Raw genomic sequence first — 17,748 nt, forward strand, 5'->3', positions numbered from 1 at the left:
AGGAAATATCCACATTTTATGACCTTTAAATAATGCCTGCCAGTTCCAAAAATAGAGATGAAGTATCGAGTTCCAACCTTGAGAGAAGACAAAGGTATCTAGCAATGCCAGTCAAGTGCAAGCTATCAGCAGACATATCCACTATCCTCCCCACCCTTCTCACTTCTTTTTAGTAGGCAGATAAAAGATTTTACTAATGCGGGGGATATTCCCTTCAGTAACATACAGAATGTCCTTAAGCTAAGACTTAAAAAGCTCCAATGGAGAAAGGAGGAAGATTATAGGAAAATTCAACACACAGATTTAACAGTCTAGGTGAATTTTCCAAGTTCTCAAGTCTCTGGTGAATCACTTGTTAATCCTGTATCAGAGTTGCTTGAACTGAATTCAACTGAGTAACAACAATTTCCAGCTCCCTAATTTTGTTCTCCTGGGCTTGGAACCGGGAATGTATATCAACAGTAAGAGAGGTGAAAGAAGAGACAGTATGCTCCAAGGAAGTATTCACGTGCCAAATGCTCTCCAACTTGACAACGGAAGGTTTAATAAAAGAAGCTTTCACCTTCAAACCAGCAACAGTCCTGAAATCTGGGAGCCTAGAATCACTCCCCAGTGATGCCGGCAAAGAACGTCCCACACTCAACTTATAAAAGCCAGCATTCAACTCTATTTTGGCACCCACTTCTGGCTCCTATGTAGTTGCTGCTCTTCCTGCTTTTGCCTCTTGCGAGAGAGCGCATTTGGATGCCTGCAGATGACAAAGCCAGATCTCTACCTTCAAAGAATGAATCCTTCGCTACTAACCAAACAGCTGCCTCTTGTGTCAGAGGTACTGGTGATGATCGACCATTAGGGCCAAGTGACAGCTCAACCTACAGCAAGTTGGTTGCCCCTCTGCCGTCAGTGCAGACATCTGCCGAACTAGAAGGTATAGCGCTAACATGCTCCAGAATTGAAGACTGTCAAAGCTGGGGTTTGGGGAGGGGGGCGCGCGGAGGATCTCCTCCGATAGACCCTTTACACTTCACCATGATATAGTGGGGGGGGGGGGGGGGGGGGGGAAAGAAGAAAAATCGCTGGAACTAAACTTGGACACCACCTTGGATCTCCCCTCAAAGTATGTTTTTTTAAAATTGTATGCACAATATGCCTACCAATTGAAATGGGTAGACTGGAATAATTTATCGCTGTATGCTCTTTATTTAAATGCACCTTGGCTAATTCTGTCTCTGTCCCAACTGCTCTATAGAGATATTCTAACTTCCCCATTATGCCAGTCTCCTTTGGAAATACTTCACTCTGAACAATGCATTCCTGAGCAACAGTTGGCTTTCTTCCATAATTTTATTTAAAGGCTGATCTACATAAGAACATAAGATATGCCATACTGGGTCAGACAAAGGGTCCATGAAGCCCAATTTCCTGTGTCCAACAGTGGCCAGCCAAGTCACAAGTAACTGGAAAGTTCCAAAACCTTAATAGATCCCAGGTTACTAATCCTTATTAATAGAAATGTATGGACTTCTGCTCTAGGAACTTATCCAAACCTTTTTTAAACCCAGCTACACTAACTGCCATAACCACATCCTCTGGCAATGAATTCCAGAGCTTAATTATGCGTTGAGTGAAAAATAATTTTCTCTTGTTTTAAAAGAGCTACTTACTAACTTCTTGGAGTGCCCCTTAATCCTTGTATTATCCAAAAGAGTAAACAACTGATTCACACTTACAAGTTCTAGTCCTTTCATGATTTTGTAGTCCTCAGCTGTCTCTTCTCCAAGCTGAACAACCCTAACTTATTTAGCCTTTCCTCACAGGGGAGCCATTCCATCCCCTTTAACATTTTGGTCACCCTTCTCTGTACTCTCTCTAACAGTTATATTTTTTTGAGATGCAGCAACCAGAACTACACACAGTATTCAAAGTGTGGTCTCACTTTGGAGCGATATAGACGCATTATGACATCCACCATTTTTTCACCATTCCCTTCCTAATAATTCCAAACATTCTTTTGCTTTTTCTAATTTTTTACTGCCACAGCACACTGAGCTGATGTTTTTAATGTGTTATCCACTATGATGTCTAAATCTCCTTTTTACATGTTAGTGCCAGAATCCCAGGTTAAATAGAGTAGAGCCCATTCTTTCTTCCCCAAAATGTTCTGTAGTTCCTAACAAATCTAAAGCCTTCTTCCCTGCACCATCACCTCAACTATATATTGAGACTCTAATGCTGTCTGCCTTTGGAGTACTTTGTATGGATCAGGGAGCATGTCTGAGAATGCTACCCTGCAGAGCTTCTGCATTTCAAATTTCTACCCAAATGTCTAAATTTGGCTTCCAGAACCTACCTCCCATACTTTCCTATGTTTTAGTGCCCATAGGTACTGCAACAGCTGACTCCTTCCCAGCACTTTCTAAAATCATGCAGAAAGGATTGTGCATCTTCTGGAGGGCAGGTCCTAGTTACAGAATAATTTCCTGCTACACCTGGGTTACTCTTTCCTTCTAGGTGACCTTGCTCCTCCAAAAGAGTACAGGGGCTTCCAGACAGGAACCTGGACTGCTCTACTATGTCCCTGAAGGTCTCCCCTATATATACTTTTGTCTGCCTCAGCTTCTCCAGGTCTGCCACTCTAGCCTCCCAAGATCAGGACAGTGGCCATTAGCCAGTGTTCTGGGGAAGCATGCGTCGGCAGCCACATGGAAGTTGCTTCTGCTCCAATGGAGCAATACGTAAAAAAACAAAAGAAAGGGGATAGTTAGGGTTAGGTTAGGTTAATTGGAGCGGACTGGGAGGGAACTGGGGAAGGCCGGGATGCGTCGCCGCATGGGAATTGCCTAAGTCTTCCGCCCTTGCGTGCGCAGATTATAAAATCTGGTGCACATGTGCGTGCAGCCCCCGAATTTTAACATGCACATGCATGTTATAAAATCGGCGCATCCATGTGCGAGCGCCGGGTAGCGCATGCACCTTTTAAAATCTACCCCTAAGGCTTTTGTGTTATTGATGTTATCTGTTATCACAAAGTGACGTTAGAATTGTAATTCGAGTGTTCCTTTTATGTGTTGGCGATTACAGTAACGCTTGCTTGTTGGTCTCCCGAAATATCATATTAAGACTATTCAGCTATTTCAGAATGCTGCAGCCTGTCTTGTTATAAGTGGCCAAAGGAAGAATCATACAACCCTAAATTTATCCAAATTCAATGGCCGCCTGTGATTCAATGCTATAAATTAAAGATACTTATGCTGGTCTTCAGGGCAGTGAAAGGAGAGGGGTCCTTCATACCTAGCAGATTTAATTTCATTATATCAACCTACTTGAGCTCTCTAATCTATGAATATCATACAGTTACAAGTTCCTCAAAAATATACATTTTGCTGAAACATGGAAATGAGAGTTCTCCAAAGTGGGCCCAGTATTATGGAATGCCATGCCCATCTAAGTCCGCTTTATTTCTGATACCAAGTTGTTATGGAAACAGTTGAAAGCAGTATTATTCCAGGAGGCTTTTGTTAATAAGATCGTTGCATATGAGGTGTAATTTTGGTTTATTTTAAAGACCGTGCCAATTTATGTCATTTGAATTTAATGTTTTACTTAAATTTTATGTTGGTTTATTTTATTTTTGCTGTTTATATATTGCACACCGCTTAAGAAATGTGTGGAAAGAGGCTGAAATGCACTGACAAACGCGCATCCAAAAAGGAACATGGCCTATCGACAAGGAGTAAAAAGAAAATTGAATGTGATTTTCACAACATTTTTTGAGACTACACGAATACTCTACACAGTAGCCCCGAGGCAGCTCGATGAATAGAGCGAAATTCGGCCAGAGTTGGGTCTACATGCTGTGATGATAAAGAATCTTTGCCTTTTACCAATCTTTCTACTTCTGGTTGCTACACTACCACTGTAGGAGCCAGGGCTTGATCTGGAGAACCCTCCCAGTTTTGACTTTTGGCAGAGTGCTGATCTTCTGTCGATCGTATCCGTCCATCTGGCACCTGCCTACTCACAAGTCTGGAAGACGGCACTGGCCGACATGCTGAGCCACATTCATTTATCTGTAGCATTGTACCTCCCTCATATTACAGCCATACCGAAAGCAAGTGGAGGAAGGGACAGCACTTCAGAAACCCTTGCAAGAGTTCAAATCTGACAGCATCATTGCAGACCAGGAAGCAGTCCAGGGAAAAAGTTGTTAGTGGCTCCTGCTGCTGGACCATCAAGGGAACAGAGTCAACATGGATCACTGGGTGCTTTTTCCATTGGTGCAGAAACTCAGATCACAACTGAGTTGGTTCCCAAGGGCATAGGGAGAATCAGTCCCAATAGGACAGTCATTTGGAGTGCCTTCAATTATCAGCCTAAGCTCACTGGGATCTGAGCCTATAGCCTTCCCGGGAGCAACCTACGCCTAGCTGATGCATCAGTCCATGTTTACACCATCTTCAGAAGACAGGGAAATACTGAAGAGCTGAAAGCACCCTCAGACCCCTATAATGGGAGTGAAGTCAATTTTGATTTTTTTTTCTCTGTCTCTATCTGCTGGCAGGAGGACATAATCCAGTTCTCTGGCCTGGTCTGACATGGACAATAAGGAAATGCAATTTATAGCATTTTCTGGCTTGGTTAATAACGTTTATGACAGAAAACAGGACTGATAAACTTATGATTAGGCTTCAATTTCAGCAAATAATTATTACACACAACAGCTTCATCCTAGATATATTTTGATTTTTATTTACATTTGTAAGGTATACTATACTTTCCAATTACAAACTCTTTCCTCTGTTATACTATCTACAAGGCACCAGATTTTGACTGATCTGCAAGTCAAATTATTTCCTTTTGTGAACGGCTGAATAAAATCTTGGCTTTCAAATTTGTCTGCATATATTTTTAAGTATGCTTTTTATGAATATTTTTACATATATATATTATGGAAGAATAGAATGTTACAATTATGTTTCTAGCCCAAAAGAAACACAAACACCACAGCATTAAAGAACACAAGGCCTATCTAGTCTTCCCATTTCCCCTATCTACTGCAATAGCAAAGACACTGATTTTTCCTTGCTTATCCACTAATAAGGATCCAAGTTGCTTGCCCATAACTTTTTGAATTTCATTAATAGTTTTGCCCACATTATCTCTATTAGGCTGTTTCATTCACTAACCATCTGTTTTATGAAGAAACAGTGCTACTAAATGCATAATTTTGTAGCACTGCAGAAAAGGTAAACAGTAGTGGAAATACTATGACACCTATGTCTATCCTCCTCCAACCTCATGTCACATACCCCTTGTTCTACTATTTTTTTTCCATTAAAAATGATCCCCTCCTGTATATTTATACCTTTGAAATTAGTTCAACGTACATAATATTCCCCCTCTCCTAGGTATTACATAGGTCCTTAGTTCTCACCTAAAGGGCTTAAAGCACACAAAAGCATAGCTGTGTTTTAAAGCTTTTGAGAAGCTGAAATTACTGGGACCTAGCCAAAAGTAAATACAGCTAAAAAAAACAGTCAATATATATCAGGTTTTCTCCATCAGATAGATTTTCTCTAGAAGTCTCACCTTAGCTTCTCCATCTGGTAGAAAAAGATAAGCTCCACTCTTATCTCTGTTACTTGTGGTTCCATACCAAATAAAGTCCACCTTGATTTGATGCATTTCATCATCTTCCTTTGTCCTCATTTTCTAAAGTTAGGAGTCAACGATATACGTATATATATTATTTATACATTGTAATGTTCCAACTGTCGTTTGTGATGTGTTGTGTTTCTAAATTTGACTATATGTTTTTATTGTACAATGATCCAATATATTAAATTCCTCCATACACCATAATTACTACACTTTTTTTTAAACTCAGTGTCTTACTATATTGTCAAAATTATAACCATTATACTAGGCACTACCAGCTAATCAGCTTTCAATTGCCTTACATAAACTGTAATTATCAGTCAATTTAAATGTATTTCATCATTCATTTTTCTTTTTATAGTGTCTATATAATGGAACCAGCAAGTGTACTTAGAAAACATCCAATACACAACCTTAGATTTTCCAGCATACTTGCATGTTTCTATCAAGACTCTTCAAACTGGAAACAGATCCATTTTGGAACTTCCACTTTTATATGTACATATATACCTGCTTTCTTTACATTATCATGCAATATTGGCTTGCATAAAACGGGCGCTCATGATTGATCGCCCACTCTCTTAACGTGTGCCAAGCCATCCTTTCTGGGCACGCAATGCATTATTTAAATTAGGGGTTGTGCTAAAAGGGACGTGCTAGGGATAAACTGCACATTCCTGGCATTGGGCACCCAGAAGAAGCAGCTGTGTACCAGTTAGGAAAACGGACGCTCAATTAATGGGTGTCCATTTCCCTAACCTGTCAACGGCAACATTTCTTTTTCATGCTGTTTCCTGTGGCTCCTTCTACTTAGTATCGGGACAATACTAAGTAGGAGGAACCACAAAAAAGCAGTATTTTGGGCTTTTTTGTGGCTGTGTGTGTGTGTGTGTTGGGGGGGGGGGTTATATGGCTTGGAGTGCTAAAGACAATGGCCAGCCCTGTCTCCTCCTCTTGGTTTAACTGGGGCAGTCGAGACCCCCTGAGCCATCCCTTTTCCTTAATAAATGTACCCTTAGGAACAGCAAAACACCAAACTAACTAAAATATTAGGTTGAATATATTGGCCACAGCCGTTTATTAGATGTCCTAATAAGGAAATTTAATTGGGTTCCGAATCCTGTAGGTCTATCTCAAACTCTTCTTACCATCTGCCACGCTTCTTCGCAATCGCCCCAACAGATTACTCCAACTTCTCGCTTCCCCATGAGTCTTATTAGGTATTATTGTCCTGGAGGGGCCCTGGGTAACCTGCCACACAACAGGCATACTGGAGCCCCTCCATTGTCTGCATTCAGCTGGCATGCACTGTTAAGGCTCCATCTATGAGTCTAACATCTCTCCCTTTCAATGGCCGATCTGTTGTTGTCGGAAGTGGCCTTAGCTTTGTCACACTGGCACCGTGCCTGCTATCTGACTCTACCCTTTGTCCCTAATTCTGGATTTGGTCACCCCAGTATGACAGGGATAACACAACCAAGCAACTGCTCATCTAAGAGAACTCCACTTAACTACTCAAGTTGGGCGGGCTGGGGGTGGGGAGGGGGGGGGGGGGGGAGAGCACATCCTGAGCCGTCAGTGGAAGAGGGCAAACGGTGAGAACCGGTGGGACTTTTAATCTCTTGCTGGTCCCACCCCCTCTAACATGTCACATGGTCCATCCTGATCAACCCAGTGGCCCAGCGTCAGATTGCATCTGAATGACGACATTGTGCCCGGCACTGGGCCAAACGGCAGGTACCACAGAAGAGGAGGAGGAAGCCCCAAGCCCTTCCAAAGTTGGATATGCCGCCATGAGGACAGCACCATTGCGGGGAGGCAGACCCATAATCCACCCTCCAGGTCCCACCCAGTGCCAGAGGTAAGGACGGGACCGGGGCCAACCAATAGGTGCCTCGGGTACCCATTATTGGCAGTATCAGCAGTGGGGGACCACCCATGTTCTTTGATTCGCTCAATATAACATTTCAAATCTTGAAAGGAATGGCTTTGATTACAGTGCTTGTATTTTCTTTATGGTGAGGCAACTTCTATGTTTTATCAAATATTAATAATTAATTTAGTCCTCCCACAAATAACTTTGGACAAGGACACAAAATCAAGTAAACTATAACAGTAGATAAACAATTAGTAGATCCTTTTAATCTATAGTTTTTCCCAGAAATGTGATATTGCCATGAATTACCAGCTGATTGGCCACAAAAATAAAATCTACCACAAGGGAAGTGACCCATGGGTTCAAAAATGTTTGAACTAAAAGTGGATGGTAAATATAACCTCATTACATAATCTTTAATAGTGCAACCATGAATGTAAGCTATCAACGGCATCAAATGAAAAATTGTATGCAAAATCAAAATGTGCTGTTTATGAATTAAAGCAATTGCTAATTCTGTTTGAATACTTAAGACACAAACTTGACATGATATATCTGTTAGCCATACTCTATGTGCATTAAAAGCTCTTTTATAAGCTTTTTTTAGTTGAAAAAAAGATAACCTTGTGCCCTCAAATGTCCACACAAATCTTTTGCTTGAATTATAAAATCTTGTTTGTTGCAACAAACTGCATACATGTAGGAACTGTCCTACTGGTAAATTAGATTTCACAGTATGTGAGGGTAGAAGCTGTCAAAATGAAGCAAATTATTTCTTTATGTGGGTTTTCTATACATATATATGTAACAAACTTCTGATCACCTTTGTAGATGTGAATATCCAAAAATTATATATTATGATTATATTCCATAGAATATTTTAAATTGCCATCTAAGGACTGAGCCATTCTATAAACAAATGCAAATGAGCTATTGTAGATTTCCAAAGGAAAAAATCTATATATCTAGACCAGTGATTGTGAACTCCAGTCCTCAAGTGCCACAAAGTGGCCAAGTTTTCAGGATATCCACAATGAATATCCACAAGATACATCTGCATATGATGGAGGTAGTGCATGCAAATCTCTCTCATGCACATTCATTGTAGATATCCTAAAAATCTGGCCTGTTTGTAGCACTTGAGGGCTGGAGTTCACCATCACTGATCTAGACCATAAAGCTATATATTAATAAAAATACAAATGTGTGGCACAGAGAAGTGCAGTTGAGCTTTTTTCCTCTTTTAAGTATTTTATTTTACAGTGAAACAAAATCACCAGCATTCACAGTTCACACAACACAATTCAGGATAGCTTTGCAAAGAACTGCCTTCTCCTATTTTACACAGCAACATAAATATGCCAGTTTTTCTCAAATGAGTACCTGTCCCTTCTTACTCATTTCCTGGAGTCTTGGGGCCTCTCTTGCTCTCTTCTCAGCCTACATTATATCCCCAGGCCAGAAGAGACTGCCTATACCCAAAATTCCCTGTCTTAAGATGGACTGGGTTCAGATTCTAAGCCTTGTTCTTAAGGTATTCCATGGTCACATATCTGCTCCCTCAGCTCAGCCTTAAGAGGGTTGAGCGCTTACTTACCCCAGGGCTTCTTCACTGGGGTAAGAAAGCCTTCTTCTCCCCACCTGTGGGTCTAGAGGTTAGCTTAACCACAACTGCTCCCCCACCCCCCTAACCAAGTGAATCTCTTTGTCCCTCTCCTTGGGAGTTCTACTCCCCACAATCCTTGAATCCTGGACTAGGCTGAGGCTCTTCCTTCCTTGGTTCTTCCGTGGTCCAACCACCTTATTCTGTTTTGGATATCCTTTATAATCTGTTCTGTCTGATTTAATCCTAAAGTGGTCCCAAAGTGCCTCAAAATTCTGGGTAGTCCCGTCCAATTACTACTAGATACGGGAACTGAGACAGTATTTGGATTTCCTTTCAGGCCTGTTCTGGACCATCACCACCCAGGTGGAGAAGAAGCTCCCTGACCAGTGGGGTACTGTTGATCTTAGTGTACACATGCAAGGGTTGTCGCTCTCTCATGGATAATCCTCTATTCTTTTACATGGCTCCTTCCTCACAAGTGTCTTGCTGCACTCTGAATCTATTAAAGCTTGGATGGGGACTTCATTTAACTTGACTGGGACCATGAGGTCTGCCAATCCCAGATGTGGACCATCCACCAGATTGCAGCAGTAGGGGCCCACTCCTGTTTCCACTCTTAATTCGAGGTGGGGAGTCATCCTTGCCAACATGCTTATCTGCTATACATTCAACCATGTCCACCATGGGTTCAATCTTTCCTTGGTTGATTGAGGTGGTCTTTTTTGCTCTGCTCGGTGGTGCTCCCATTTCATATCTTCCAACCATAGGCACTCCTCGTCTGTATTATCTGTAGTCTTACAACAGGAGCATTATCAGATGGCTTTTTTTCACTTTACCCTCATTACTTTGCTCATGGGTTCCTCCAAGACTTCTTTATCATACGGGCAACAGTCTTCTCCATGTCCATTTCCTGCACAGAGACCACAAAAGGAAAAAGGATCTGGACCATCACACCCAGGTGGAGAAGAAGCTCCCTGACTCCCTTCTTTTCTCTTTTCCGGAGTTGCATCTTTAAAGCTTTTCGCTTGTTAATATGCTCTACATCCTCTCGGTTAGGCTGCAATAACAGGCCAAAATCCATAGCCTCATTGCCTAAATACCAAAAGCCTTTGGCGAAATGGCCTCTCCTGCCACAAGTAAAACAAACTGAGCAGCTTACTGGCTGTCCTCAATGTCAAGTTGGGATCTCACTGACCCGAGGATGGTTGCTTGTTTCCCCTACCCTGCTTGTTAGGATCAGGTGACTGGATGGGGTATACCTCTCTTCTCAGTCAAACTCCAAAATACTCTGTTGCAAGCTGGGTTTAATGGAAGGTGTCAGCCAACTCTATGGAAGATTCCAGGGTAAGCCTGGTACATTGGCGTACCCATAGCTGCATGGACGGATATAAGCTCTATGGATTGTTTAAGCAAGACTAAGTCTGCCACCTCTCGGCCTGACCTGGCATTAGGCTGTAGCCATTTCCACTCAAGTCCTTGATGGAAAAGATTCCTGGAATTCTCTCTGATGTGGAGGGTCCCTTTCCAGAACCGCAGTTACACCTTTCAAGTATAGCTGCCTTGACATCTGGATAACTAGTAGCTTGCTCATCTGGGTCTGCAGGATTGATACACCGCTTCGCTGGACCCAGTCAATAGGTTTCTCAGATATATGGTCCAGTCTGCTTCGGGCCACTTAGCCAGATGAGCAGTCCACTCAAAGTTAACTAGAAAAACTTCTGGATCTTCTTCCAGTCCTATCTTGGGGATTATGGGAGCTGTCATGGTTTGCCATTCAGCAACAGCTTGAAAAGCTTCTGTAAATGTTGCTTGGCTGCATCTTCCTACAATGCAATAAGCTTGCTTACAGGGTACTCAAATTCTCTAGGAGGTGCTTTTGGTCTACTCCCTGGCCTTGCATAATGGACTGTAACTGTAGTTGTCCCTCAGCAAGTGTCTGAATCACCCACTCCATTCTTCACAGCGGGGAGGGGAAAGAAATACAAAACCTCTCTTTCCTATCTTAAACCAAATAAACTCCTTCCTGTTCAGCTATATCTCACTCACTGTTCTAATTGTTTCAGGTGGGGCTAGCTCCCTTGACCTGTTATAATGGGACTCCCAGACTATCTCTGGAGCCCGGCCCCAGGAAATTTCCCAGTTTTCTTCAGTGTCTGTATTTTTCTCCTATACATACTTCCTTGGCCCAGGGGAAAGGAAAAAAAAAAAGATGTCCTCTTTTCTTTTTTGTTCTCCTTGAGCACTGCCCTGCTCTGCTATATAGCTTACCATTTAGATCTAACAGATTTCCAAACAAACAACTTCTCTGTTCTGAGGCATGGATTTCTGGCTGTGCCTTGCTTAGCAGAGAGAATACCCAAGCTTCCGCCATAAGTGGCACAGAGATGAACCACTTGGCATTTTCCTCTTAAGTGCTTCATTTTACAGTGAAATAATGCCACCGACATTCACAGTTCAAAAAATACAATTCAGGCTAGCTTTACAAAGAACTGCCTTCTCCTATTTACCCAGCAGCATAAATAGGCCAGCTCTTCTCAATGGGTTGCCTGTCTCTTCTTACTCATGTTCCTGGAGTCCTGGGACCTCTCTTGTTCTCTCACCTACATTATATCCCCAGGCCAGGAGAGATAGCCTTTACCCAGAATTCTCAGTTTTAAGGTAGATTGGGTTCAGATAGCTAAGACCTATTCTTAAGGTGTTTCGTGGTCCCTGGGTATATTGCCCGTCTCAGAAGGATGTAAAAAATCTTCTTCAAAATTGGACACACAAATTATTTACATCTGTTTTCAGGATGTGTTCTATCTACAGAAACACAGTAGCACAATGGGGGCAATGATGAATGACAGAAGACATGGTGTAATGATAAATGGAATTTATTTATTTATTTATTATTTATTTAAAATATTTATATACCGTTTTATAAAATGAGTTTTTGTCAAAACGGTTTACATAATTAAAATAAAGTTTTTCAAAGAAAGTCAAATTAAAAATAAGTTAAAATATACAAAAATTAGTCAATAGCTAAAAATTTAGCTTTAAAAAAAATAAATCAAATTAATTACTCAAAAACAAAATAAGAATATGTTGCCATGGACTTACTATCGGGGGGAGGAAGGGAAGGAGGGGGGGGGGGGAAGGGGGGGTATGAGAAAATGGAAATGTAGCTAGTAAGAGGGGAGTGGGGGAATGGTAAAAAGGGGGAAGGAATGAGATGAATCTGATGAATGTGGAAATGAAATGAATGAGCATTAAACTTGTTCTTGAGTGGATGTTTGAAATGCAAGTTGGAACAAATGTGTTTTGAGTGATTTTTTGAAATGAGACGGATTTGATATAGATCGGAGAGGGTTTGGGAGTGAATTCCAAAGGATGGGACCGGCTACCGAGAAAGCTCTCTTTCTGGTGACGTCTAATCTGGCTTGTTTGGGTGAGGGAATGTCTAAGAGATTTTGGGTAAGTGATCTTAAGTGTCTTGTTGGTTTGTAAATCCGTAGTAATGAGCAAAGCCAGGTGGAAGTTGGATTATGGATTAAGCTATGTATAGTGGAAAGAATTTTATATTTTATCCTGAATTTTATGGGGAGCCAATGTAAAGATTGAAGGATAGGAGTGATATGATGATATAAAGGTGTTCTAGTTAGAATTCGGGCTGCACTGTTTTGAATTAGTTGAAGGGGGTATAGTGAAGAATCTGGTAGTCCTAGGTAAAGAGCATTACAATAATCGAGACTGGAGAAGACTAGGGATTGAAGAATGGTTCGATAGTCACGATAGAAGAGTAGTGGTCGGAGATGTTTTAGGAGCCGTAGTTTGTAGAATGATTTTTTGGTAAGTGAAGAGATATGTTGCTTCATAGAAAGATCAGAGTTTATGAGTATACCTAGGTTTGTAGCTTGACGTGTTATGGGTATGGTAGTATTGTTTATTGACAAGTGTGATGGTGGACCTATTGTAGTATCTGAAATAGACGATAAATGTATAATTTCAGTTTTTGAGGAGTTTAGTTTTAACCGGTTATGAGAGAGCCAGGAGTTTATGGTGGATAGATAGAGGGAAACCAAAGATAATGTTGCTGACCAAGATGTTTTATAAGGGACATAGAACTGAATATCATCTGCATAGATTTTGAATTGAAGATTGAGTGAGGATAAGATGTTACATAGCGGTAAGAGATATATATTGAACAGAATAGGGGATAAAGATGAACCTTGGGGGACACCGGAATTGATAATGTAGGGAGTGGATGAGTGATGATTGTAGTTAACTTGTTGGGGGCGCTCTGAGAGGAATGATGAGAACCAATTCAAAACTGTTCCTGTAACACCTATAGATTTTAAACCTGAGATGAGAATTTGATGGTCCACTGTATCAAAAGCAGATGAAATGTCTAAAAAAACTACAATGTAATCCGTATATGAGTCAAAAGCACGAAAAAAAGTGTCGAAAGAGTAAGAGTAAGAGTGTCGAAAGAGTGTCGAAAGAGTAAGAGTGTTTCTGTGGAATGTCCTTTTCTGAAACCATGTTGATTGATATGTAGAATATTGTGTTCTGTGAGAAAATCGGTTAATTGATGTAGTACTGCAGATTCTATAAGTTTCGCTAAAGAAGTAAGAGAGGCAATTGGTCTGTAATTGTTGAGATCTGATATTTCTTTGGCTTTTGATTTTTGGATAGGTAATATGGAAGTCTTTTTCAAGGTATGGGGGAATTCTCCAGTTTCTAGGGATTGGTTAACCAAAAGACTGAGAAAAAAGCAAGCCTCTTGTTTGAGGGCTTTAAAGAAGGTTCCAGAGCAGGGGTTATAGGGGGAATTAGAGGGTTTTTGCTTGCTAATGATATTAAGAATGGTACTTTCTTGTACAGTAGAGAATTGTGACCAGGTATGGTTAGGGTCGGCCTTTCCCTGTGTAGGGTAGGGCAACTTGGAGAATTCCTTTGAAATGTTAGAAACCTTTGTTTCAAAGTGTTTTGCTATTTTATTGCAGAAGTTGGTATCAGAGTCTAAAATGTTTTCAGTATATGGAGTGGTAAGGGATTTTACTATATTGAACAGTGTATTGAGGTTACCATTGGCTTTAGAGATGATATTTGCGTAGTAAAGTTTTTTTGCTAGGTTTATTTCTTTGTTATAGCGGCGTAATGTGCAACGATATGCGTTTTTTGTTTCAGTAGTTCTTGTGATTCGCCATTTTCTCTCTAATTTCCTAAGAAGAGTTTTGATAGTGTGTAGGGATTTTGTATACCAGGGAGCAGTGGGTTTCTTTCTATTGTTACATTTTATTAACTTAAGAGGGGCTATAGTATCTAGGGTATTAGTGATGGCGGTATTCCAGGATATTACTGTGTCATTTATATTGGAGGATAAAGCGGTAGGTAAGTTTGGGGAAACTGTTTCTAAAAAGGTGTCAGTAGAGATGAATTTCCTTTTGTATATTGTCGGCTGTTTTTTTATAGGAGTGTTTTTATGGTTATTGATCTGAAGTGAGAAATGGATTCTATAATGATCTGACCAGGGTATAGGGATAGCTGTAATGTCGTTCCAATTGGGAAAATGGAAAGAAGGGTTAAAAAATACTAGGTCCAGTATTTGACCTTTGATGTGTGTGGAGGTATTTATAAGTTGTTCCCAGCCAAGACCGGCCATGGAATCCAGAAAAGAATTTGTAATTATTGAGGGATTAGTGATATGTAAGTTAAAGTCGCCAAGTAAAATAGTTTTGTTTAAATCTAAAGAAAGAGTGGTAATAGTTTCTAAGAAGTTGGAAAGTTCTAAGTTAAGACAGCCTGGTGGGCAGTATATAACACCTATATTTAGTAAGGTGGTGGATATGAGAAGTATTTCAAAGGAACCAGAAAATGTTATCTGCTTTTTTATAGGTTTCAGAGAGGATTTGATGATAGCTAGTAGGCCACCACCCCTGCGTTTTAGTCTGGGTTCCGATATGGACGTGTAGCCTGGTGGAGTTAAATCATTTACAATAGCTATGTCTGAAGTGGTTAGCCGAGATTCTGTTATTAGCAGTAGATCTGGTTTATTGGTGCGAATGAGATCACGTACAATAGGAACCTTTTTTCGTATAGCTTGAACATTGCAGAGAATAAAAGAAAGGGTAATCATAGCAGAAGCGCAGACAGTAGTACTTATAGAGGATAAGGTTCGGTTAAGACAATTCTTATAGGAAGAGGGGGAGTTTTGATATAAGTTAGCTGAAGCCATGTTACCGTATCTTCCTTTTCCCAGGACCACAGGGATGGACATTGCTGACGGGGGGGGTGTACAAACGATTGTAACAAAGGATTTAATAGGAATAATCGAAGTGACTCGAAGGCGACAAACGAAGGGGCAAGCCCCTTTGTCGCGCCCCTTCGTCACGCGGCGCCTGTGAATTTGCGGCGTTTTATGAGCAGTTGTCGCCCGATGATGACCTCAGCGAGGGGGCGTGACCAGGAGATCGGTCCGGCTGCTTAGCCGCGGGTTAGGCAGGTAAATTGAAGAAAATGTCTGGTTGTTTTCCAGCAGACTGTTCTGTGGCTCTCAGGTGGCAAAGAGAGCGTTCGGAGGCCAAGGCACGAAGCCCCTCCGAATTCGCCGCGTTTATAAGCAGCTGTCGCCCGATGATGACCTCAGCGAATCTATTCTGCAGAGAAAATAGTTTTGAGTGGAGTGCCATAGGGATCAGTTTTGGGACTGGCTCTTTTCAATATCTTTGTAGGTGACATTATGGAAGTGATAGATGGTAAAGTCCATCTATTTGTGGATGATACTAAGATCTGCAACAGAGTGGACACACCTGAAAGAGTAGAGAATGAAAAGTGAATTAAGAAAGCCTGAAGAATGGTCAAAGACTTGACAGCTGGGACTGAATGCCAAAAAGTGTAGAATCTACATCTAGGGTGCCGAAATCCAAAACAGCTGTATGTTATGGGAGGTGAAGGACTAATGTGAATGGAATGTGAGAGAGACCTTGGGGTAATAGTTTCTGGCGATCTGAAGGTGGTGAAGCAATGCGACAAGGCAATAGCTAAACCAGAAGAATGCTGGGCTGCATAGAGAGAGAAATAACCAGCAGGAAGTAGAAGATGATAATGCCCTTGTACAGGTCCTTGATGAGGCTTTGCCTGGAGTATTGTGTTCAGTTCTGGAGCCCATATCTGAAAAAGGATAAGGACAAGACATAGGCGGTCCAGAGAAGGGTGACCAAAATGGTGTGACGTCTGTATCTGAAGGCTTTTAATGAGAGGCTGAAAGATCTAAATATGTATACCCTGGAAGAGAGAAAGTGCAGGGGAGATATGATAAAGATCTTCACATACTTGAAACATTTTAATGATGCACGATCTTCAAACGTTTTCCATCGGAAAGGAAACTGTAGAACTAAGGGTCATGAAATGAAACTCCAGGGGGACAACTCAGAACCAATATAAGGAAATACTTCTTCACAAAGAGGGTGGTGGATGCCTTGAATGTCCTTCCAATAGAAGTGGCATGTGATAAACACTGTGGATCCCTAAAGACTAGAGGTTGGAAATGAAGAAGAGGGTGCATGGGGGAAACCTGCACAAAGCATCAATTACTACCCTTAACAGAAGGCACAGGGATTACTATCCTTAACCAATTAGCCTTGATGCTTGTGACGCAACTGCAACATTGCTCTCTGCTCAAAAGCAGGGGGGAAAAAGTGGAACTGGATTCAGACGATAGCCAACGCTGGGCTCCAACTTTTATATTCCGGGATACTGATATGCAGACATTAGGGACCAAGCACACAACTGCTTCTAGGGACAAGTCCAGATACAAAGCATGTTCAAGCAGTATTCTCTGAATTATCATGAAGGCTGCTCACCCTGTAAAAAACTGCTAGCAATAATTTTGAAATGGGATTGACAATTTGCTGGATTGTAAATATTGCTACCCTTAACATAAGGCTTGGGGATAACCTGCATAGAAGGGCAGTTGCTGCCCTTTGTAGAGACATATGGGGTAGCCTGAACAGAGTGGTAGTTACTACCATAAGAAACTTGCTGGGCAAACAGGATGGACCATTTTTTCTTTTTCTGCCATCATTACTATGTAGACATAGCTTATGTATGTTTCATCAATTTTGAAGAACATTTTTTATATCCTTACAGGTATATTTTAAAAGAAGCTTGGTGCACCCATAAATCCATGTATTGGGTACATGAGCAAAAATATGCTCTATTTTATATCGTGTGTGCAAGTATATAAGTATCATCTTAAATATCCCTACTGTGCGTTGTGTGGAGCCTTTAAGAGAGTACTCAAGTGATAAGGGAGGGAGGGAGAGAAACAATGACACACTATATATCTCCCACTGTAAGAGGGGCACTTTTCAACTCAGGGTGGGTTTTGGGGGGAGGCACTGTTACAAGGGTCTACAGCCCCTTGCGCCCTAGGCAGACCAATGTAACACAGCCACCCCCAAAACCCATCCTGAATTGAAAGTGCCCCTCTTACAGTGGGAGAAATATAGAGTGTCAGATTTCTCTCTAAAAGAGGCTCTCACCCTTTTCACACACCCCCCCCCCCAGTGTTCAGGATCCCTCCAGCCCAAAATCCCCAGACTTGTGCCTCATCAGGACCAGTAGT

At 41.4% G+C, this 17,748-nt stretch overlaps 1 protein-coding gene across 1 annotated transcript in view; it reads right to left on the bottom strand.

Annotated features, from left to right (window-relative positions):
- The window catches only part of MAN2A1 (mannosidase alpha class 2A member 1), a 485,077-nt gene that overhangs the window by 142,602 nt on the left and 324,727 nt on the right, over nt 1–17,748 (bottom strand). Inside the window, 1 exon segment of the mRNA XM_029571989.1 lies at nt 5,590–5,712. Within this exon segment, the coding sequence (XP_029427849.1) occupies nt 5,590–5,712 (123 nt within the window).

Source organism: Rhinatrema bivittatum, chromosome 1 (genome assembly GCF_901001135.1).
Source record: "Rhinatrema bivittatum chromosome 1, aRhiBiv1.1, whole genome shotgun sequence".
Taxonomy (NCBI): Eukaryota; Metazoa; Chordata; class Amphibia; order Gymnophiona; family Rhinatrematidae; genus Rhinatrema; species Rhinatrema bivittatum.